General features: G+C 40.1%; 1 protein-coding gene across 3 annotated transcripts in view; it reads left to right on the forward strand.

The window, feature by feature from the left end:
• The window catches only part of EPB41L4A (erythrocyte membrane protein band 4.1 like 4A), a 260,699-nt gene that overhangs the window by 184,742 nt on the left and 52,097 nt on the right, over positions 1 to 23,860 (forward strand). For all 3 annotated transcript variants that reach the window (XR_004429699.1, XM_033178937.1, XM_033178938.1), the window contains exon 12: positions 1,455 to 1,576. Coding sequence is in view for 2 of the 3 variants with exons in the window: in XM_033178937.1 (XP_033034828.1) it covers positions 1,455 to 1,576 (122 nt within the window). In the remaining variant the exon portion in view is untranslated. The remainder of the gene's footprint in view (positions 1 to 1,454; positions 1,577 to 23,860) is intronic.

A 23,860-nucleotide genomic window follows, 5' to 3' on the forward strand; every position in this document is an offset into this window, starting at 1 on the left:
TTCTAATCTTATGATATGATTTTCTCATTTGTCCTTTGTTCTGAGAGAGAAACCATGAGACAAATTTGAATAATAAAATCTGATTATGAAATGCCTCAGTGGTTCACATATGGGGTTATATTTTTAGGGGGAACTTTTTTCCTCTGTGAGATGAAGTGCACAGTGCCCAAGTCTTTCTCTTCATAGTGAGTCTGTTGAAAGTAGGCCTTATCTTCATACTCCAGACCATTGATAATAATGAACATTTGCACTTTATGTGGATTTTTAGCTTTTTGGAAATCTGTTATCCTGTGTACCTTTTTAAAAGAAGTTACATTTTAAGCAAAAGAAAATCTGTCAGTTCGCTTCTCTCCCCTCCCGAATTTCCATGAACTGTTATTGAACGTGAAGTGCCATCATGGATGCACCCCTGGAACAAAGATGATACCACACGTCCCAACTTAGCCTAATGCAGAGTCATTTTTATGAGGGTTGTAGGCATTTTCATCTTTAATAAAGGCAGAGGAAGTAGTGAGGAGCAGAAACTTCCACAGAAACACGTGAAAGGTGAATTTTAAGTCTGTTTAATCTGTTTTTTGGGGAGATGCTGACCCGTATTTATCCTGTAAATGTAAGATAAATAGGATTTGGGGCCCTTAAAAGACATTTTTCCTCCCATAGATGGCTGTACTTGTGGTAAATCAAACTAGACTTGTAGAAATGTGATTTTCCTGTACCTAAATGATATTTTCCTGCGTGAAAGCCAGGGCCATTCAGTTGCTCAAATTTAGCAGTTGTGGAATAAATTGTTAGTAAGATGAATGTTCACTGAAATCCAGCAAACTAAATCACATGATTCCTTGGGAAAATTACTTGAGAAGTTTGACCCAGCCCCAGGGAAAGCTGCCCTGGAATCTGCATGGAATCTGTAGAGCAGCAGTGCTTTGCATGGGGTTCTAGGCCTGCCTTCAGTCTTCCTGGACACTTGATCTGGCCCAGGCGAGGTGGGCAAGTAAATGGCTAATTGTGCCATGGCAGAGTCCAGAATAAAATCCTACTGAGTGGTCCTGTGGGAGATGCTTTACAGCCTGCTGTGTGAGTACAACATGGAGCTCATGTGGAATCATTGCCCTCCCACAGTTTAGCCCAACTTAATTTCTGTATTATTTCGTGACCTTAAAGACTATCAGCAACCTTTATTTCTAGCCCATCATTCTATGGAAATCCAACTCCTCCTTTAATAAATCCTTTCTTCCTGTTTCCTCCTCTGAAAGATTTTCCTTCTGTCTAATGTAAATCTCCTCCTAGAATTTCATAACCACTCCCTTGATCACTATTGCAATGAGAATCATTTTAAAACCAGTGAGTCTGTGTGTTTTTTCTTCTCTCCGTATTTGGCAGATGTTCTGAATGACCTGTTTAATTTTGTGGCTGTGTGGTTTTACCTTTGCTAATCAAAATGTTGCACTTTCAAGTGGCAGGACAGCTTTGCAAATGAGCCGAGATCTTTCTATTCAGCTTCCCCGGCCTGATCAGAATGTGACGAGAAGTCGAAGCAAGACTTACCCTAAGCGAATAGCACAAACACAGCCAACTGGTAAGTCATGTTTCCCCTGAGTTATCTGTGTAACCTTGTTTCTCTTTAGGCTGATAGTGTAAGATATACTCAGTGATATCTATAACTCTGTAGTCTTCCTACTGAAATTTCTAGTATTAAAATTTTCTAATATTAGAAATTTCAATTTTGATCTTGGAAATGTTCAAGCAGACAGTAATTATTAGGAAGACAAATAGTCATCTTGAATCACCATGACCTGCTTAATGACTATACTTTCTTTTTTTTTCTTTTTTGAGTTACAATCTGGCTCTGTCACCAGGCTGGAGTGCAGTGGCATGGCTATAGCTCACTGCTACCTCGACCTCCTGGGTCCAAGCGATCTTCCGACCTCAGCCTCCCAGGTAGCTGGGACTATAGGCACGTACTACCATGCCTGGTTATTTTACTTTATTTTATGGAGCTAGGGTCTCACTGTGTTGCTCAGGGTGGTCTCAAACTCTTGGGCTCAAGTGATCATCTCTCTTCAGCCTGCCAAAGTGCTAGGATTACAGGCATGAACCACCATGCCTGGCCCCATACTTTCTTTTTGAAGGGGTTTTATTTTAAATAAAATATTGGCTGGGCACAATGGCTCATGCCTGTAATGTCAGTGCTTTGGAAGGCTGAAGCAGGAGGATGGCTGGAGCCCAGGAATTCAAGGTTACAGTGAGCTATGATCATGCCACTACACTCCAGCCTGGGTGATAGACTGAGACCCTGTCTCTTAAACAAACAAAAACCACACAAGACAAAATGCTAAACTGAATAATTTCTTAGTTTGATGTATTTGAGTTGAAATGGAAAAAGCTCTTAGCAAGAGTCTTAAAAAAAAAAAAAACAGCACTTTTGGGCATGGTGGTGAGGCTGTCATCCTAGATACTCAAGAGGCTAAGGCAGAAGGATCACTTGAGCCTGGGAGTTTCAGTATAGCCTGAGCAACAAAGTGAGGCACCTGTCTATTAAAAATACAAATTAAAAAAAAAGGAACACTATTGAGGTAACTTAATTTGAGCTTCATTTGTACAGAATCCAGTTGGTTTCTTGTTATTATTGGTCTTTTATTATGCAACATAATATATGTATAGAAAGTATATAAATAAAATATATATACTTACAGATATATACATACATGTATACATATGTGTGTACACACATACAAAGTTTAATATAGCCTGCATCCCCAAAGTGCCACATGGGCGTTTCTCTGATAACCATTTCCTCCCCTCAGTTAGAGGAAACTTCTGTTTGACTTTGTGGTAATTTCATTCCTTTTTTTTTTTGTTTTGAGACGGAGTCTCGCTCTGTCGCCCAGGCTGGAGTGCAGTGGAGTGATCTCTGCTCACTGCCAGCTCCGCCTCCCTGATTCACGCCATTCTCCTGCCTCAGCCTCCCGAGTAGCTGGGACTGCAGGCGCCCACCACCATGCCCGGCTAATTTTTTGTATTTTTAGTAGAGACGAGGTTTCACCGTGTTAGCCAGGATGGTCTCGATCTCCTGACCTCGTGATCCGCCCGCCTCGGCCTCCCAAAGTGCTGGGATTACAGGCTTGAGCCACCATGCCCGGCCCATTCCTTTCTTTTCATTATAATTTGTCATTGGTTCCTGAACAAATTAGTTTGTTTTGCCTGTTTTTAACATTATGTGAATGGATCATAGTATGTGTTTTTTTGTGTCTTGATTGTTCCTGCCAACATTACATACAGTGTGTACTAAAGCACTTTCCTCTTCTTGCTGTGAGTAGTCTAGTGTTTGACAATTTATTCATTCTACTGTTGATGGACATTTGGGTTATTCAGATTTTTTTTGTTTAATGAAGACAGTGTCTTTAATAAAACCACCTGATCAATCAGCTTTAATACATGTTCAGTGCTCATTGCTCACAGAATTTTACTGTGAAGTAATATCACTGACGTTAGTTTGTGGCTTGCTTATAGATCACCCTTGTGTAACACTCTCCAGTGTCCTTTCACAGATATTATCTTGTTTGAACCTCACCCTGTGAGGTGGGGCAAGGGAAAGAGTACATCCCATTTTATGGATGAGGAAGATGTGGTTCTAGCAATTATTCAGAGATATGGCTGGTGCAGGAGCCCAGGTCTCCTGGGTCTAGCACATTATAGGAAGTAAATGAAATTTTTAGTAACAATATTAACATCTGAACATTGTGTGAAAATTGACATAGCATTATAATGTCTATCAGTTAATCTTTTTGCCAAGCCTGTGAAGAAAAGTGTATGAGTTTGTTCTGCCATTCCTGTGTGTGAGAGTATCACCTGACTTAATGCTTCTAAGGTCAAACTAAGTCTGACTGTAGTTCCCTTCCTCTTGTTGGGCTGGGAGAAAATAAGGTTCTTTCTGGTGGTTCTACTGACAAGAATAAAACATGACTAAATTTGCAATAGATTACCTTGCCACATCACTATTATTGTTACCTCCCTTCAGCTAATGAGGAAACTAAGAGGTAAAAGGCAGTTTGGCTAAAACTACTGTGGAGTAAGTTTACTGGGCATTGGTTACCGACTTGTTTGAGTCCATTGAGAGAGAACACGCTCATATGCAACAAATTACATGAAGCTTAGGTGTTACTTACACATGGGCAGCAGAGGACAAAGGAAGTCTAGGATTTGTTGTAAGCTTGTCCCCGTAATGCGCAGCCCAGCCTTTTTGGAGGACAGCCTCCCAGCATCAGGTGGATCTCTCTCTCTCTCTCTCTTTTTTTTTTTTTTTTTTTGAGACAAGGTCTCACCTTGTCACCCAGTCTGGAGTGCAGTGTTGTGGCCATAGCTCACTGTAGCTTCGAACTCATGGCTCAAGCAATCCTCCCAGCTCAGCCTTCTGTGTAGCTGGGATTACAGGCACACAGCACCACTCCCAGCTAATTTTTTTAATCTTTTATTTTTTGTAGAGATGGGATCTTGCTGTGTTGTTTAGGCTGGTCTGAAACTCCCAGCCTCAAGCGATCTTTACATCTTGACCTCCAAAAATGTTAGGATTACAGGTGTGAGTCACTGTGCCTGGCAGGTGGATCTTTTTAAAATGTAGACTGTATTATGCTTTTATTATTATAAAAATACATGCTTATTTTATAAAATTTAGAAAACTTAGAATCTTCTCTCCCAAAAGGAAAGAAAAAACCTTTCATATTCAACTCCATTCTCCTTGTAGTAGCACTGTATTATATAGTCTTTAGGTCAGTTGTGTATCTTTTTCACACAAGTGGTAAAATCATGAGTTTTCAACTTGCTTTTCTTATTTAATAATACCTCATGGATATGCTCTAAGTCTTTAAATGTTCCTAAACAATGCCATTTTAATATCTGTATGATTTTCTACTATGTAGATATAGAGATGTGACAATTCAACCAATCTTTAATTCTTGGATATTTAAGCTGTTTCAAAATTTGAAAACCATAAATAGCTCTAAAGTGAATATTCTTGTAGTGATATCTTTAAGCACTGATGACTTTATATATTTTAAACAATGGTGTATATTCATCATTTTTGTTCTAAAAAGAGGATTAAACAATACTGTGTTAAAATCTAAGACTTTGCTGAGACCACCTTTCACTCTGATTTTTGAATTGCTTTTATCCTGACTTCTCTTTTTTTCTTGAGACAGAGTCTCACTGTGCCGCCCAGGTTGGAGTGCAGTGGTCCAATCTTAGTTCACTGCAACCTGAAACCATAAAAATTCTAGAAGATAATGTTGGTAAAACGCTTCTAGATATTGGCTTAGGCAAAGCTGTTCATAGCTAAGAACCCAAAAACAAATGCAACAAAAACAAAAATAAATAGATAGGACCTAATTAAACTAAAAAGCTTCTGCACAGCAAAGGAAATGATCAGAGTAAACAATCAACCCACAAACTGGGAGAAAATATTCACAAACTGTGCATCCAACAAAGGACTAATATCCAGAATCTACGAGGAACTGAAATCAGCAGCAACAACAACAACAAAAAGAATAATCCCATCAAAAAGTGGGCAAAGGACACGAATAGACCATTTTCAAAAGAGGATGTACAAATGGCCAACAAACATGTGAAAACATGCTCAACATCACTAATTATCAGGAAGTTACAAATCAAAACCACGATGAGATACCACTTTACTCCTGCAAGAATGACCATAATTAAAAAAATTAAAAAATAATAGATGTTGGTGTGGATGTGGTGAAAAGTAATACTTTTACCCTGCTGGTTGGAATGTAAACTATAATAACCACTGTGGAAAACAGCATGGAGATTCCTTAAAGAACTAAAAGTAGAACTACCATTTGATCCAGCAATCCCATTACTGGGTATCTGCCCAGAGGAAAAGAAGTCATTATATAAGAAAGACACTTGGCACATGATGTTTATAACAGCACAATTTGTATTTGCAGAAGTATGGAACCAGCCTAAATGCCCATCAGCCAACAAGTGTATAAAGAACATGTGGTGTTTATATTAATATGTACACCATAGAATACTACTCAGCCATAAAAAGGAACAAAATAATGGTGTTCTAGGCAACCTGGATCAGGTTGGAGACTGTTATTCTTTTCTTTTTTTTTTTTTTTTTTTTTGAGACTCTGTTGCCCAGACTGGAGTGCAGTGGTGCGATCTTGGCTCATGGCAAGCTCCAAGCTCCACCTCCCAGGTTCACGCCATTCTCTTACCTCAGCTTCCTGAGTAGCTGGGACTACAGGTGCCTGCCACCATGCCCAGCTAATTTTTTGTATTTTTAGTAGAGACGAAGTTTGACCATGTTAGCCAGGATGGTCTCGATCTCCTGGCCTCATGATCCGCCTGCCTTGGCCTCCCAAAGTGCTGGGATTACAGCTGTGAGCCACTGTGCCTGGCCTGGAGACCGTTATTCTAAGTGAAGTAACTCAGGAATGGAAAACCGAATATTATATATTCTCATTTTTAAGTGGGAGCTGAGCTATGAGGACACAAAGGCATACAAATGATATAATGGACTTTGGGGATTTGGGGGGAAGGGTAGGAGGAGGTGAGGGATAAAAGACTGCACATTGTATACGGTGTACACTGCTTGGGTGATGGGTGCACCAACATTTTAGAAATCACCACTAAAGGACTTATCCGTGTAACCAAAAACCACCTGTTGTCCTAAAACCATTGAAATAAAAATAAATAAATAAAACAAAAAAAACCCCACAAGAGTTATTTAGTGGAGTAGGAATAGGCAAACATTTTTCACGAAGGGCCAGATAATGAATATTTTAGGCTTTGCAGGCCATGTGGTTTCTGATGTAACTATTCACCTCTGCCATTTATAACACAATAGCAGTCACAGAAAATATGCAAATGAATAAATGTGGTGTGTTTCACAAAACACAAAACATTCGTATATAATTTTTTAAAAAGTCATGATGGAGGTTATTACTTTGTGTTAGTTTGTATCATTAATTTATACTAAATGAGTTTTTACTTTAGATACTTTTTTTTTAAATTCCGAAGTTAAAGTAATTCAATCAAACTAGATGACTAGTCCCCTTAACTTGCCTCCCAGTTCTCTGTAAGTTTAAAAAGCATGTTTATTCACCTCTCAATCAAGAGTAATAAATACCCTGGCAGCTAAAAAGCCATTGTGTTTACAGTTCACCAAGTGCAGGCCCTGGCACCTTTATGAGGAAGTACATTCCAGAGGCAAGTGCCCTGCACCCAGCAGCCTGCTCCCCCACCCAGAGGAGGTCAGCACCAGGGCAGGCAGCCAGAGCATTCCTGCAAGTCTAAACTGCCTCAGAGGAGCTTGGGTAAAGCCAGAAAAGGGACGGCAGGAGGAAAAAATGCCCTCCTGGTACAACCCTCTCTCTGACAAGTTCTTGGCAACTCACACAGTTGGATTCCTGTCAAAGGAGATAGTCTCTGCTGTAAGTAGGCAATAAAGACAGAATATTTGGGTATAATTCATAATTAGCTATAGGAAAAGTAATGGTTGAAGCCATTTGTGATGGATACACAAGACTTTGATTATCTGATGCAGCATTTTAAGTTCTTAAAAATATCTCACTGAACACACAAATGCTTGCAGCATCATCTTTGAACTATTGAAAAGCAGGATAAGATGACATTTTTGGCATTCCCATTCTTGCCCTATGGAAGGGGCTGCAAACAGAGCGTGTAAAGGGTTGTGAAAATGATTTCTGAGAGGTTGGTTTGTGCACAGTGTGCAAGAGGACAGCTACTTATTGCTTGGAGCAAGCCAGTTTTTTCTGTGCAGCAGAGTGGACCTAGTGTTGACGTATCTTCCAGTGTTTCAAGAGAAGTACAAAATCTGGGTATTTATGTGAACTTCCTAGAATTTGAAATACTGGCAATTAATTTCGTTTAAAAAAGGCTTTGTGTGCTAAATTAAACATTTCTGATGGACAGATTTGGGCTTGAGGGCTGCCTCCCTGGAAACTCTCCTTGACAGAGCTGGTGTAAGTGGTTGATCCACCATGTGACAGATGACTCCATCTGCCCTGGGGCTCACACTGTGTTTCTGCAGCATCCTAAGCAATTACCACTACGTTTGATTCAAATACTTCATTACTCCAGACATGAGCACATTGTAGTTAGTAGGTCAGTGGGCCAACTCCAGGGGATGATGGTGCCACACAGCTCTGGAACCCCCATAGTGAATGATTCACCTGAGAGTAGCTGACCACCATCGATTGTTGACCCAAGGTGGGTGCAGTCAAAGCAGGGGAGACAGAGAAATGCTTTGATATAATGAAGTACAGTTTCATTTGATGAAGTATAGCTCTGGGCTGCGAAGAAATAGCAATGTCAAAACAATAATTTTTTATTGAATGCTTCCTCTGATTGGCGCATTGTGTCAGATGCAAGTCAGCAGAACCTCAGTGTGGCTTGTGGCAGTCAAATCAATGTTTTGAAGGCAGAGGAAAAGTGAGTTATCTGAATAGAGACGGATGTATCAGTGTGATCCAGTAAGCTGGATCCTGGTACATGCTGGTTCAGCTTCAGTAATCCATGTACTAGACATGTAATATTATAAAGTCACTTAGCCAACCTGAGGCTTGCTTTCTTCATCTGTCAGATGGGTTGCTGTCTTGGGGATGTGTCTGAAATGGGCTGAGTATCTTGTCAGAACTTGTAGGGACTTGGTACACTTTAGTTTCCTTCTCCTAAACCAAAAGAATGTCTTTCTATTCACAGTGGGGACCACTGTGAATCCATCTGTCAGTGTTTGAGGTACATTTGCTGTAATGGCATCAACTTCACATATAAAGGATGATGTCATTATGTTGAGGTGCTGTGGGCTTTTGAGAGTGAGGGGTAAGGAGAGGCCATTCAAGTACAGTGAGAGGGGCTTGGAAAGGAAATTGGACACTCTCACTTAAATCCAGAAGATTCAGTATAAATCAAGTGTGAAGAACTGGGCCAGTCAGAGCTTACTACGTGAAGGTTTCTTCTGTCCTGCCTGCCTACAGATTTTAGCACCCCAAAGCAGCTGTTGGGAGCAGTATCAGGATCACAGAGTTAGGAGGTGCCTTTTCTTACTATGTTCCTACTCTTCAGAGTAGCATTTAGTCCAAGCCTTTTTTTTCATTGTGATTAAACCATAGCATTAAATTTACCATCTTAAGCATTTTAAGAGTAAGTTCAATAGTATTAAATATATTCACATTGTTGTACAACCAATCTCTAGAGTGTTTTCTTCTTATGACTCTGAAACTATACCCCCTAAACACCGATTACCCCTTCCTGCTCCCCCCAGCTCTTGGTAATCGTCTTTCTACTTCGTTTCTATGATTTTGACTACTTAAGGTACTTCATATGAATGAAATCATCTAGTATTTGTTCAAGTCATTTTTCTTCTCTGATTTTTTTTTTACACCAACATCTCTACCCTCTTCTCCTTCCCACCTCAAATCTTCACTGCTTTCCAGCCCTCTTGGGATTTTCTATAACTATGAATTGGAAAGAATTTATATTTCTTACAGTGTGTCCATTAACAGTGATGACACTGCACAATAATTCTCAAGTTCATGCGGTTAATCATTCCATCTTCTGTGTAAGATGGTTTCTACTATTTGAAGTAATTAGCTGCTAGGCCTACCCGAATGCATTTTTCATGTTAAGCAGACAATAGGAACAGAGAAGACAAAGATAAGGCAAAGCTGAAAGGGCTCCCAGAGGGGAAGCAAAATTGTTGAATGAGGAGCACGCAGAAGCTGTGGCTCTGGATCAGGAAATTCAAAAGCAAGTCCCCAATCTCTGAGTTGGTCCAGGAAGATACTAGATCAAATACGTCACTTCTATAATATCAGCGGAACTACTCCTGTGTTGTTTGTCATCACAGAGACTGGAAACTACCTAAATATCCATTAGAAGGAAACTGGCCTAATAAAGTAATGTGTGTTCCCCAGCCTCTGCCCCACATGAAATACCATGTCTCTGTTACAAGAGATCTGAGAGCAGGATTGGAGCTTGTGTCGATCTGATTCCATAGTCCCACAGTATCTACTGTGAAAGGCCAGGTCCCATGAGGAGCCCACCAAAGGAGAGAAACGTCAGGACTAATCACTGAGCATCACCGTGTGCCTGGCACTGTGTAGACACTGCAGATAGTATCTTACTCTTTTAGAAGATGCTGTAATTCTCAATGTTTAGGTGAGAAAGCAGAGGCTGAGACTTGTACAGAGTCACAAAGCTGAGATACGAACACAGGTCAGTTATAGTCCACAATATAGAGAGGAAAGACTAAAAAAGAATGTGATACATTTGTGCAGATAGGAAATGATCTCCAGGATATAGTATATAAATGATGGGGGCAGAGAAGCAGAGGGGCCCGGTAGTATTTAATATGTTACCATTATATACAAAGACAAATGGGGTGGGAAAGTATGCATACAGATAATACTTGCAGGCAGGATACATTAGAAACTAGTAACAGTAGTGGCCTTTGGGAAGGGTTTCTGAGAGAATGGGGATTGGCAGTGAGAGAGAGATTTATTTTCGTTTGAATTTTTACCAAGTACTTTTCAAAAGCCCTACAGGTAACTGTCATGAATGCATGAAGTTCACAAATGCTCATCCATGTTTCCAATAGAGACATTTTCAATAAGCTCAGAGTTGAGACAGTTCTTACCCTAAATCGTTATGATTTACAGAGAAAGTAACAGAACAATATAAGGTCAATTGTACAAAACTCAAATGTTAGGAATTTCTCCTGTGTTGTAGCAGACAAAACCAGAGTCTTCACGGAGAGGGGCATGAGTCCAGGATGAAAGTACAGAAGATTGCATGTAGGTCCTCAAGCCAGAGGGTGCTCCATTTCATGAGGAAGACTCATGGTATAGGAATCTTTGGATTAAATGAAGTAGAGGATACTTTGTGTTTTTCACCCAAAGAAGTGATGATTTGCAAGTGTAGCAAATTCTAGAAAGTGGAGGTGTCTGGATGAGAATCACTTAGCAAGGAGGAACGTTTGGGAAAAGAGAGGGTAAAGAAACTGGGAAAATATAGTAACACAATAATAGCTCTCACGTCTATCTGGCCTTTGATGGGTATTGTGAAGTTTTTGTTTGTTTATTCTGGGTGGGAAAAAGGAAGAAGTTAGTATAAAGTTTCATACAAAGGGGTTAGAACAAGACATTCTGAGCTAGAATTGTTATATGGGTCGTTATGGAGATGACTTCTGGAAATAAAGTGGAGTTAACTTCGTTTTGGCAAAAGTGTAATTGTGACTCTCCTTTTCCAAGTTGACAGATCAGAATTAGACCATCGACTTAGTTATGGTCCAAGTCTGTGGTCCCTCCCTCTCTCCTTTCTAAGAACCTCTGCTCTGAGGGATACTTAAGTTGCCTCTTAACTGATTATTTAAGCCATTGAATTGAGAAATGACCAGTGGGGTGGTAGGGGAGCTTAAAAAAAAAAGAGTGTGAAAGTTGTACCTGATTTGAGTAGCTCTGAATTCCTGGTCTGCCTTTGTTGTGACCTGTAACTTGTCATTCAGCATTCTCAGCTTTCATCCCTTTATCCATAAAATGAAAGAATTGGGTATGTAAGCTTTAAAGATTCCTCTTCTTTCTAAAATTCTTTTATTCTCTCTGACTTACCTGCCCACAGAGTTGGAAGGACCAAATATGAAAAATAGATACAATGGAATTTTAGAAAGTTGTTTGAAAAAAGTATATGGTTTTTACCACTTCAAAAGTCTTGCAAAGTTGTGAAAAAGATTTTCCCAGATTATAAAATGTAGTTTTGTCATTGGAAATACACAGTACTTTTTGTGTTTGGAAAACCCTTCTAGCCAGTTCTTTAAAACATCTTAGGCTGGGCACGGTGGCTCACACCTGTAATGCCAGCACTTTGGGAGGCTGAGGCGGGTGGATCACGAGGTCAGGAGTTCAAGCCCAGCCTGGCCAACATGGTGAAACCCCGTCTCTACTAAAAATACAAAAATTAGCCAGACACAGTGGCAGGTGCCTGTAATCTTAGCTACTCAGGAGGCTGAGGCAAAAGAATCGCTTGAACCTGGGAGGTGGAGGTTGCAGTGAGCTGAGATCGCGCCACTGTACTCCAGTCTGGGTGACAGAGTAAGACTCCGTCTCAACAGAAAAGAGTTAAAGTTCAAATGAAACTGTTATTGACAAATTGAATAAAACTAATTTTAATCTTGGCTCTAATACAATTTAAAAATTATTTTTAGTCCAAATTGACCAGATGAATATGAGATTCTGTCTCTTTGGTTAACTCATAGTTAAAAGGTGCTGTCTTTCCGGATAAAAATAAAAAGAAGGCATTCCTTCTTAGAAAGGTTTTGTATCGCTTTGTCTCTGCCTTGGAGTTGTGTGTGAACACAACCTTAGACTAGTCCTTTCTTGAACCTGCCTGTTCTTTTGGAAGTCAGCAGTGGGAATTGGCTCTACCTTGGCAGTCGTTTGTTGTTGCAATTCCTGATTTTACTAACACATTGGGCAAATTTACATGTTTTCTTACCCCTCCTCTTCTTCACAGGTGGGGGCTGGAGGGTGTGTCTGTCAGCGGTTTGGGATTCTGTTTTGGGGATAGATATTCCTGAGTAGATTGTGTCTGAGGATTCCACACCTTTGCTTTACTATCAGAATTCATTTTTCTGAAGTGATGGTTTCTATGCCAGTATTTTCTTCAGACTTTGAAAACTCTGGGATTCATTTTTTATGGCTCTATTTGGCCATAAATTACTCATTACTTATTGATATAAATGTTAAAGATTTTGGGGGTTTTCAGAGTTCAGGGTTATTTTGGTAGGTATAGGGAGAGATAGGTGAGATAAAGAAGAAAGAAACTACTTCTGGCCAGGCACGGCGGCTCACTCCTGTAATCCCAGCACTTTGGGAGGCCGAGGCGGGCAGATCACCTGAGGTCAGGAGTTCAAGACCAGCCTGTCCAACATGACGAAATCCTGTCTCTACTAAAAATACAAAAGCTAGCTAGGCGTGGTTGGTGTGTACCTCTAGTCCCAGCTACTCGGGAGGCTGAGGCACAAGAATCGCTTGAACCCGGGAGGCAGCGGTTGCAAACCGAGATTGCGCCACTGCTCTCCAGCCTGGGAGACAGAGTGAGTGAGACTCCGTCTCAAAAACAAAAAGAAAGAAACTACTTCCACTTGTGGAGCAGGTGCCCTCCTTGGCCCTTGGAACACTGGCACTGTGCTGGTCTCTGGAGCAGGAGTCCAAAAGGGGCGGAAGAACAGCCCTCTGTAACAGTGGACTTGCTCCTCTCTTCTCTCTTGGGGTAAGAATGGGGCCTCTGAGGAAACCGCCCAGATTCCTTCTCCAGAGAAGATGACATGAAGTCCAGAAGATGAGTCACTTAGCTGGGGACGACCAAGCCTTTTGGGGCTGCATTATGGTCCAGGTACCAGGTACAGCTTTGAACAGAGAAGCTGGTTTGCAGAGAAAGAAGAATGGAGTTGACTCACTGTGAGAATCACACAGCTTTGAGAAGAGAGGGGAAGGGAGGCTTAGTAGCTGTGAATTCAAGTCAGTGAAATCCTGTTGTGCATTTACCATGAATTCCTTTCTAATTTGAGCTGATTTCCTTGCATGAAAACAGTGGATAATATTACTGGGTATAACCCTTTCAGTATCCCCCTGAGGAAGATCGGTGGTAGTCTCATCTTATGAGGAAACTGAGGCTCGGAAACATTAAGTACTTGTTTGAGATTACACAAGCAGTAAGCGCAAAGCCAGGATCCTAACCCAGGTCTTTGGGATACTACGGTACATGCTTGGAAAGTAAATGGAAGATAAAAAAGGTCAAAGGTCTAGAATGATTTGAAAATATACATCCTCTGTTTTTTTCCCCTATGTGTGATTTCTTTAGTAGATTTAACTTGTTTTCAGCAGATATTCTTGAGAAGACCATACATTCTGCTCATTTATAGAGTGAGAGTCAGCCTGCTTTTGCTTTAAGCCATTTTTAAAAGAAAATGTTTAAGTTATTTGGGGCATCTTACCCAGCCGAGAGAGAGGGAAAGGCGGTAACTGTTAATTGCAAGGAGCATTAGGTAGGTCATATAGTCAGGTGTATGTTCAAGGCTGTTAGCCTTTGTTGGCATCCTTTTCTATTATGCCTTGAAACTTAGGCTTATTTTCCATCTGTAAAAGATTTATTAATATATGGCAAGTCTGGTTAGATTTTCTCTAAAAAGTTAATGTTTTCAGTCTACTTGGGAGTGTTTAGCATTCCAAACATAGCTACGAAAATTAGAAAAGCAAGCAAAACGAAAGGCCTATTATATATTCAAGTTAAAATCACAGCTTTAGTGAGTTACCATAAATGACACCTTTTTTCTTTTCCTCCTTATTCAACAAGAATTTATTGGGCACCTCTTGGCATAAGACCCTGTTTTACAGAGCATAGAAAATGGAATAAAGGTTGGCCCCTAATCTGTAGGAGCTAAGTCATATACAAATAACACAGCAGTCGGTTATTTAGCACTTACTAAATTCCAAACACAGTGCTAAAGGCTTTATATAAATGTGTAATTTAATCCAGCTGTGCATTATATAAGTAGTGGTGTTCCCATTTTACACATGAGAAAACTGTGGCCCAGAGTAGTTCAATAACTTGTCCAAGATCACAGGCTCAATTTACAATGGGTAAATTGACAGAACTGAGAAATAAATCTAAGTTTGTTGGACTTTCAACCTTGTGCACTTAACCAACTGCTTTGCAAGACTAGAGAAGCAATGCTGGAATGTAGGCAGGACATACCAAGTGGTATAGAGTGGAGCACTGACAGAATTGTAAGTGTCCGGAAGATAATTTGCTTATGGCTAGAAGCAGTCCATGGTGCTATTGCAAAAGAAGAGGGTTTTAATGGACAGGTGAATTAAGGCAGTAGATTTCAGGCTGGTGTGTGCAACTTCTAGGATGGGTTGTGTAGGGGAGAAAAAGTAGTAACTTTTCCTCACTTACCACCAAGTTCATGGCTGAGGTCTCTATAACAAAAGATTAACAAGAGAAAAGTGTATAACTTTGTTTAATATAAGTTTTATGTACATGAGAGCCTTTGGAAATGAATGCACAAAGATGTGAGATCTGTGTATTTTCATGGACAGTCATACAAAAGTATGACTAGAGGACAGAAGGGTGTATTCTAATGGTAATAACCTGGAGGGGACTTAGCAAAGGTTGTTTGTTTGGATTCTTCTTGGTTTACCTGTATGATATCCCCTCCCTCTGGGTAAAGCAGGATATCCATCACACGATGGATTTCAGGGGGAGAAAGGAGGGAGGTCAGAGAGTGACTTTCTAGGTTTTCAACCTGTTTCAGGAGAAAATGACCGAGGGTTGGGAGATAAGAGGGGCTTTCTTGCTTCTGCTGTTTTCTCAAGTGCCAAGGTATTATAGTTTGGGGTAGCATGTCCTGATCTGAGTCAGGTGGGGAGGGCAACACACAGAGGCTTTCTAAGATGTACGTGGGCACAGGTAGTTTTCATTGAATCAATTTCTAGATTCTCTTTTCTAAAAGGCATATTCCTGTGGTAGTGTACAAACTGGTTCTTCTCTCCAGCCTGCCCTTTTGCATGGACCTTCTTCCACTTTGCAAAAGAAAAGAGCCCTTTCCTCCATCTGGAATCTATTACACTGCTTTGTCCATTAACATTGAACCTCCTGGGTTGGTGTTGGGAAGGTAAATGACTCTAATTATCAAGTGACACATATCCTTTCCTAAGTCATTTTCTCATTTTGACTTGCAACAAAATTGAAGGAGGACCCAGTGGATTTGTCACTTGGTAGAACATTCAGAATAATTTTGGATAATATATCACTGTTAGATATCTAACTCCTTAGAAGTTCTTTGACACAGTGGTGATGTCTTTATAACAGAATACATTACATACACCTCTGTTTATTCTGAACATGGGTTCACAGCATCGAAAATCAAAATAAAAGTAGGAATAGACTTGTTTCTAAACTGTTTCATTCTAGCAAAAAGTAACATTCATAGATGGATTTGATACATGTAATCATTAGGGAAATAAAACAACCTCTTTTTACCTCATTAAAAATTGCTTTCTGGCAGGGGACAGTGGCTGTCGCCTGTAATCCCAGCACTTTGGGAGGCTGAGGTGGGTGGATCACTTAAGGTCAGGAGTTTAAGACCAGCCTGGCCAACATGGTGAAACCCCATCTCTACGAAAAATACAAAAATTAGCTGGGTGTGGTGGTGGGCATCTGTAGTCCCAGCTACTTGGGAGGCTGAGACAGGAGAATCACTTGAACTCAGAAGGCGGATGTTGCAGTGAGCCAAGATTGCTCTACTACACTCCAGCCTGGGCAACAGAGTGAGACTCTGTCTCAAAAAAAAATGCTTTCCAATAAAAAATTTACTTTTTATATTTAATAATCTATCAGCATTAGTATGATATACTAATACACTGCTACTAATTATAATAACTTAGTTCAGAAGAAATTTTTAACACTTAGAGCTTTATGTATGGTCATGGGAAGTAAACATTTTATTTCTATATTTAGTTGTAGAGAAGTATGATAAGGTGATAATGAAAACTTTTATATCAGTTCATTCTCACACTGCTATGAAGAAATACCTGAGACTGGGAAATTTATAAAGAAAAGAGGTTTAAAAGACTCACAGTTCCACTTGGCTGGGGAGGCCTCAGGAAACTTAGAATCATGGCAGAAGGCACGTCTTCACAGGGTGACAGGAGAGAGAATGAGTGCCAGCAGGGGAAATGCCAGACGCTTATAAAACCATCAGATCTTGTGAGAATTTCACCCCCATGATTAAGTCACCTCCCACTGGGGATTACAATTCAAGATGAGATTTGAGTGGGGACACAGCCAAACCATGTCAACTTTCAAACCAAAACATACTAGGGATAAATTTTGTAGGTGAAATGGAATTGAAATGCAAATACAAAGAGAAAAAGAATGTGATGAAGTTTATTAACTGCTAAACAACTCATTTCATATATTTTTAAAATGGATGACACAACGAATTGGTATAGTATTTTATTACATTGGATACATTTTGGGAGTCATGAAACAGTTCTATTTTTTAACGTCAATATTTATACTTCTAATTACATCCTTTGGTACTATTTAAACTTTTTTTTTTTTTTTTTTTTTTTTTTTGAGGCAGAGTCTGGCTCTGTCGCCCAGGCTGGAGTGCGGTGGCACGATCTCGGCTCACTGCAAGCTCCGCCTCCCGGGTTCACGCCATTCTCCTGCCTCAGCCTCCCGAGTAGCTGGGACTACAGGCGCCCGCCACCGCGCCCGGCTAATTTTTTGTATTTTTGGTAGAGACGGGGTTTCACCATGGTCTCGATCTCCTGACCTTGTGATCCGCCCGCCTCGGCCTCCCAAAGTGCTGGGATTACAGGCGTGAGCCACCGCGCCCGGCCTTTAAACTTTTAATGAAAAGTTTTAGATAATAAGTTTGAAACAATTACAAAGGTATGTTGTTTTTCAAAATTCTTCTAGTGGGCGCTTGCATAAAATAAAGTTAATGGCTGGGCGCGGTGGCTCAAGCCTGTAATCCCAGCACTTTGGGAGGCCGAGACGGGCGGATCACAAGGTCAGGAGATGGAGACCATCCTGGCTAACATGGTGAAACCCCGTCTCTACTAAAAAAAAATACAAAAAACTAGCCGGGCGAGGTGGCGGGCGCCTGTAGTCCCAGCTACTCGGGAGGCTGAGGCAGGAGAATGGCGTGAATCCGGGAGGCGGAGCTTGCAGTGAGCTGAGATCCGGCCACTGCACTCCAGCCTGGGCGACAGAGCGAGACTCCGTCTCAAAAAATAAAAAAATAAAAAAAAAAATAAAATAAAATAAAGTTAAATCACCACAGAATCCTTGAGATAAGCTCAAACACAGAAGCAGACAAAAAACTTCCAATTTTGCCTTAGCTAAATAAGCATTTTAAAAACAATCTTGATATACAAGTATACTTAGTTTATATTTGCATTTACTTTATTTACTGTTAAAATTGCATCAAATAAAAACTTCGAAAGTAATGTTCTAGCACTGTCTCCTCTGAGATAGAACCAGCTTTAGGTTAGATATGGAACTATCCACCTGCCCTAGACCAAGCAAGCATAAATTGTGGAGCTTGAGAGATGGCTGGAGAATGTTTGGTGTATGTCAGTAGGCTGTGTGGCCCTGATAGAGGACTGGAGGAGAGGGTACCAGGAGTACCACTAGGAAGGATGTGAGTGATCACTCAACTCTCTTCCCTCAAACTGGTATCATAGGAAGAAACACTTGATATACAAGTGACTCACGACACCTCTTGATTCCAGCTGACCATTCATAGATAGGTGGTATTTCTGGGTCCAAGAGGGCTTAAAGGAACAATGTGCACCCTTTGCTGTTACCACATTTGGCAGTCTTTCCACACTGGTGTAGATTACAAGTCTTCAGATAGAACTCTACCATCCTACTCCTTTGAGGGTCTAAGGGAATAAGCAGATGCCTTCCTAGCCTGACAAATCCCTTTCTTGTATTTGAACCTGGCATTCTGACCCACACTGTCTATGACTACCTCCACACCCTGTGTGTGCCTCTCTAGCTCTGGGGGAAGAGCAGAGGAAGAAGTGCCTTTATGTGCACTCAGCCCCAAATTATCATTTTGGTAATGACAAAAGCAGAGGGATCCAGGAGAGTACTGGGTCAGGGAAGAGGAAATTGGAAGCAGAACAACTTGGGAGGGGATCTTTCATGCATAGACATGTTTTCCTAGCATCTTTCTCCTCCACACCCATTCTTTATAATCTACCCTCCAGCTTTGCAGTTTAGAATGCCTTGTTTGATCTTTCTGTAGCAAAATTGGTGTCTACAAAGTCTATGTATTTCTAGTAAAGAGGCAACTGCTTAAATATCACTCTTGGAACTTTAGAAGGCAGAACCATTTTTTGTGTTTTAAGAAATGGGGTCTCTGTCACCAGGCTGGAGTGCAGTGGTGTGATCATGGCTTATTGTAACCTCAAACTCTCAAGCTCAAATAATCCTCCTGCCTCAGTCTCCTGAATAACTGGAATGACAGGCACAGGCCACCATGGTTGGCTAATTAAAAAAATTTATTTTGTAGAGGTAGGTCTCGCTATGTTGCCCAGGCTGATCTCAAACTCCTGGCCTCAAGCGATCCTTCTGCGTTGTCTTCCCAAAGTGCTGGAATTACAGGAATGAGCCACTGTATTCAGCCCAGGAATTCTTAAGAAGGAATATGACGGCCTTTTGGGGATGAACCAGGTATTTGAACTTTAAACAATTAGCCATTGGATGCAGAAATATCTTTATTTTCCAAATTATGTGTTTTAAAAAGTATTTTTGCTTTATAGAGTTTAATGAGCATCTGTTTTGCCAAATACAAAATTTTCCAGCTGGATGCAGTGGCTCACGCCTGTAATCCTAGCATTTTGGGAGGCTGAGGCGGGTGGATCACCTGAGGTCAGGAGTTCAAGACCAGCCTGGGCAACATGGTGAAACCCCATTGTACTAAAATACAAAAATTAGCTGGGCATGATGGTGGGTGTCTGTAATCCCAGCAACTTGGGAGGCTGAGATGGGAGAATTGCTTGAACCTGGGAGACGGTGGTTGCAGTGAGTGGGTGGCTGAGCAAGACTCCACCTCAAAAATAAATTCCATGATGATAGGAAAATTATATAGGGTTTTCTTGAATATTTAGCTATTTGACCATTATTTGTGGTATAGAAAAAGAATGTTTTCTTTTGCTAATTTGCCATACTGCCATTTTTTTCCATAGTACCCAGTCTAAAGTTGGTGAAATTAAGGCAAAGTCACTTTGAGCTGTCAGTATGAGAAATAGAGCTAAAATATATTTTCAATTATTGGCCAATTCTTAATTCATAAATATCATATCTTGTTGAACTGGGTTAGGTCATATAAATCAGATTGTCTTAACTGAAACCTAATAACTTATTGTGTTGAGACTAGCTATAATCTACTTATTTATTTTTCTTAAGCATTTTTTTTGTTTGTTTGTTTGTTTGTTTTGAGATGGAGTCTCGCTCTGTCGCCCAGGCTGGAGTGCAGTGGCCGGATCTCAGCTCACTGCAAACTCTGCCTCCTGGGTTTACGCCATTCTCCTGCCTCAGCCTCCCGAGTAGCTGGGACTACAGGCGCCCACCACCTCGCCTGGCTAGTTTTTTGTATTTTTTTTTTAGTAGAGACGGGGTTTCACCGTGTTCACCAGGATGGTCTCGATCTCCTGACCTCGTGATCCGCCCGTCTCGGCCTCCCAAAGTGCTGGGATTACAGGCTTGAGCCACCGTGCCCGGCCTTCTTAAGCATTTTATACATTTTTTTTTTTAATGTTTAGGGAAGAAAATAAAATGTGATTGTTAAGTAGGATAAAATTTAACCTGAAAGTTTACAAATTTATATTGGAGAATTTTTAAAGGAAATTATATATCACAACCTTGTTTTACTTGTTAGCCATGTGTTCTTTCCCCCATATTTCAGAATGAGGTATTCTCACTTTCCAAAATACATTTTTTTTTTCATTTTAATTTCACACATTCAGCTTTTACTTTAAAAATTAAAAAGAATGGCAAGATTTAAGTAACATCCAAGATTTGATTTATGTGACAGGTGTCAAATTGAGTTATGAATTTTGTGAGACTCATAATCCTATTTAAATGCAAAGTATTTTTGTAATTGAAAATATGTGTATATTCATCACCAAATCTTGACATCACAGGGATGACTTTTAAGAATTGCCCCCAAATCAAGTAGCTAAATAGATCCTGGGAAAGTTCATTCTGTTTCTGACAGTCACTCTTCCTGAACTGAAGGCAAGGATCACTTAAGATGGAGGTACTCAAGTGTGAACAGAATCTAACCACTCAAAGGACTGGTAGTGGTCTGATGCACACAGGATGGAAGTATTTGGATATAATGTATTAAAAATGAACAAATGAAACCGTGGAGCTTTGCACACTGGCATTTCAGTACTGTATATACTACAGGGAATTGTGCGTGCACATATTAAGCCGTGGTGTTTAGCAGCCCAGAAACAAATGTCACAGGGCGTGAGCTAGATTTGGCTCATTAATAAATGATAGCAATCCCCTGACTGACATGCTCTTCAAAATACGAGCAGCCTTTTGAAACTGAGCTTTGTCTTTTTAATGTGAACAATATGTAAAATGAATTGGACACTCTTGATTAATTCTAAGTGGCCTCACTAGAGTTAATATTATTTTTACTTGAAGTAAAATAGAGATTTACTTCGAAGCCTTAATAGCCATATGTCAGTAACTGATCTTGATTACAGATCACCTGTGGCTGTGAATTGAAACAGCAGTGTGCTGTTACAGAAGACTGCCTTGTAAAACTCTAAGAAGCAGCCCAGTCCTGCAAGGTATATTGCTGCATGTTCTTTTGACATGCATCTCAAGTACCACCACATCTATTAATAGTTTTTGTTTTACTTTTGATACTTATTAAATAAAGATCATTATCCTGAATTTTCCTCTCTAGTGGCAAAAATGGTAGAAACAAATACATCCTTTCTAATAATAGACATTCATTGAGTCCCTACCAAGGGTGGTGCACTGTTCTGGCAGCCATGGGGGTGCACAATGATGTATCCTTCATTTTATTACGATTTTGAGGCCTTATTAAGTTTTTAACTAAAAAAAAAAATTTTGTTTTACATGTCATATTTTATGAAATGAAACACGTAATCTGTGTTTCCAGATATTTTAGGCAGAAAGCAACTGTTTAACTTTATCCAAAAAGTAAAGAATTGCCCCAAATGGGTTGATTTGTGAAGTGCAGGAAAATTGCCCTCTGTGTTTTTTTTCTTTTGTTTTTGTCTTTTAAGATGGAGTCTCACTCTGTTGCCCAGGTTGGAGTGCCGTGGCACAATCTCAGCTCACTGCAAGCTCTGCCTCCCGGGTTCACGCCATTCTCTTGCCTCAGCCTCCTGAGTAGCTGGGACTACAGGCACCCGCCACCATGCCTGGCTAATTTTTTTTTGTATTTTTAGTAGAGACGAGGTTTCATTGTGTTAGCCAGGATGGTCTCGATCTCCTGACCTCGTGATCCACCCGCCTCTGCCTCCCAAAGTGCTGGGATTACAGGTCTGAGCCACCGCGGCTGGTCGCCCTCTCTGTTTTAATTCTTGAAGTGGGTGGTGGTTTACGGTATAATTATTTGTTAAGCTGTTTATATATGTATGTTTTACCCTTTTCTTATATCTGATATGTAAATGAAAAAGGAGTGTGGGGGAAAAGATTTATGTAACCTCAAAGTATTTTCTGAAACAGTGCCTGAAATTCTCTTGTTATTGGTTAATTATTTTAGTTAATATTTGGCCTTTCCTTTTACTCCTCTTCAAAATGGAACTATTCTGTGGCGGGTAATCCATGAAGACATAAGCCCATTAGTGGGATGGGTTTGTCAGGTCACTTTTCTCTGTAGCCCGATGTATTCTGAGCTGATGTAGGAGGGATTCTGGAAGGTGGTATGATGAGGGGAGGAAAAGGAAAATTTAGTGGTGCATGTTAGCAAAATGGAAAGTCAGTAAACCTAAATAATGCATAACCTAAATTTCTCACCTCTGCAGATTTCAATTACCAACACATAACCTAGCTTTACTGAATTGATTAGCTATCTCAAATGGTGATATGGTAAAATCTTACTAATTTGAACAGTGGTTAAAATATATTATTCTGAAAGTATATTTACTACTTTTAAGTTACATATTTAATGACATAAAACTAAAACATATTGCCTAATGAAAGCATGTGACTATTACATGAATAGATACTTCAGAAGTGCTCCTAGTAAGTTAATGCTTCTAAGTGGTTTTTCCCCATGTAGTCTTCCTAATCAGGCTTTTAAAACCCAGCTTGTCTAATTCACATTTGTTATAGAGTAGGGGAATACAGATGAAGAGATATTTAGTTCATATAAAAAGACTGTACATGTTGGTAGGGCGCGGTGCCTCATGCCTGTAATCCCAGCACTTTGGGAGGCTGAGGTGATGCGGACAGATAACCTGAGGCCAGGAGTTCGAGACCAGCCTGGCCAACATGGTGAAACCCATTTCTACTAAAAATACAAAATTAGCTGGGCGTGGTGGCTCATGCCTATAATCCCAGCTACTCCTGAGGCTGAGGCAAGGGAATCATTTGAACCCAGGAGGCAGAGGTTTCAGTGAGCCGAGATCATGCCACTGCACTCTAGCCTGGGCAACAGAGCAAGATTCTATCTTAAAAAAAATAAAAAAATACTGTACATGTTAACAGTGAACAGTAGTTTACCATTTTGAATATAAAGGAACCATGAATTAAGTCGTATTACTGACTATACCTTATCTCATCTACAGTGGGTATATGAGAGTTATAGAACTATCATATTAGCAAATTAATCCTGACAGTAGAACAGTTTATTTTGAAAAAGTCTGGCTATGCTGGTTGTGAGTGTTTGTGACAAAGAGCACTCACATGATTTTTTTTTTTTCCTGATATTATTTTGGAAAACTATCCAAATAATGCTTCATCTTAAAAATCATGATTCGGACATTGTGAAAATCCAAATATTGCTTTCTTTAAGCAAATATATAAACATAGTTTGCGATTTTTCTTTTTAAAAATATTCTGTTTTTCTCTCTGTGTTTATTAATTTTTGGATGGAGGGGAAACAGGTGAAGGTGATTAGGCAACTGCACTTTTCCTAAGGTAATTGGTTATTAGACTAAGGAAAAAGTAGTCAGTCTAAAGAGAATGAGGGTCAGAGCAAACCTAGGTCTATCCTTAAGCTAGTTACTCAGGGCCTTGG

Source organism: Trachypithecus francoisi, unplaced genomic scaffold, assembly GCF_009764315.1.
Source record: "Trachypithecus francoisi isolate TF-2019V2 unplaced genomic scaffold, Tfra_2.0 Lachesis_group2, whole genome shotgun sequence".
In the NCBI taxonomy this organism is placed as follows: Eukaryota; Metazoa; Chordata; class Mammalia; order Primates; family Cercopithecidae; genus Trachypithecus; species Trachypithecus francoisi.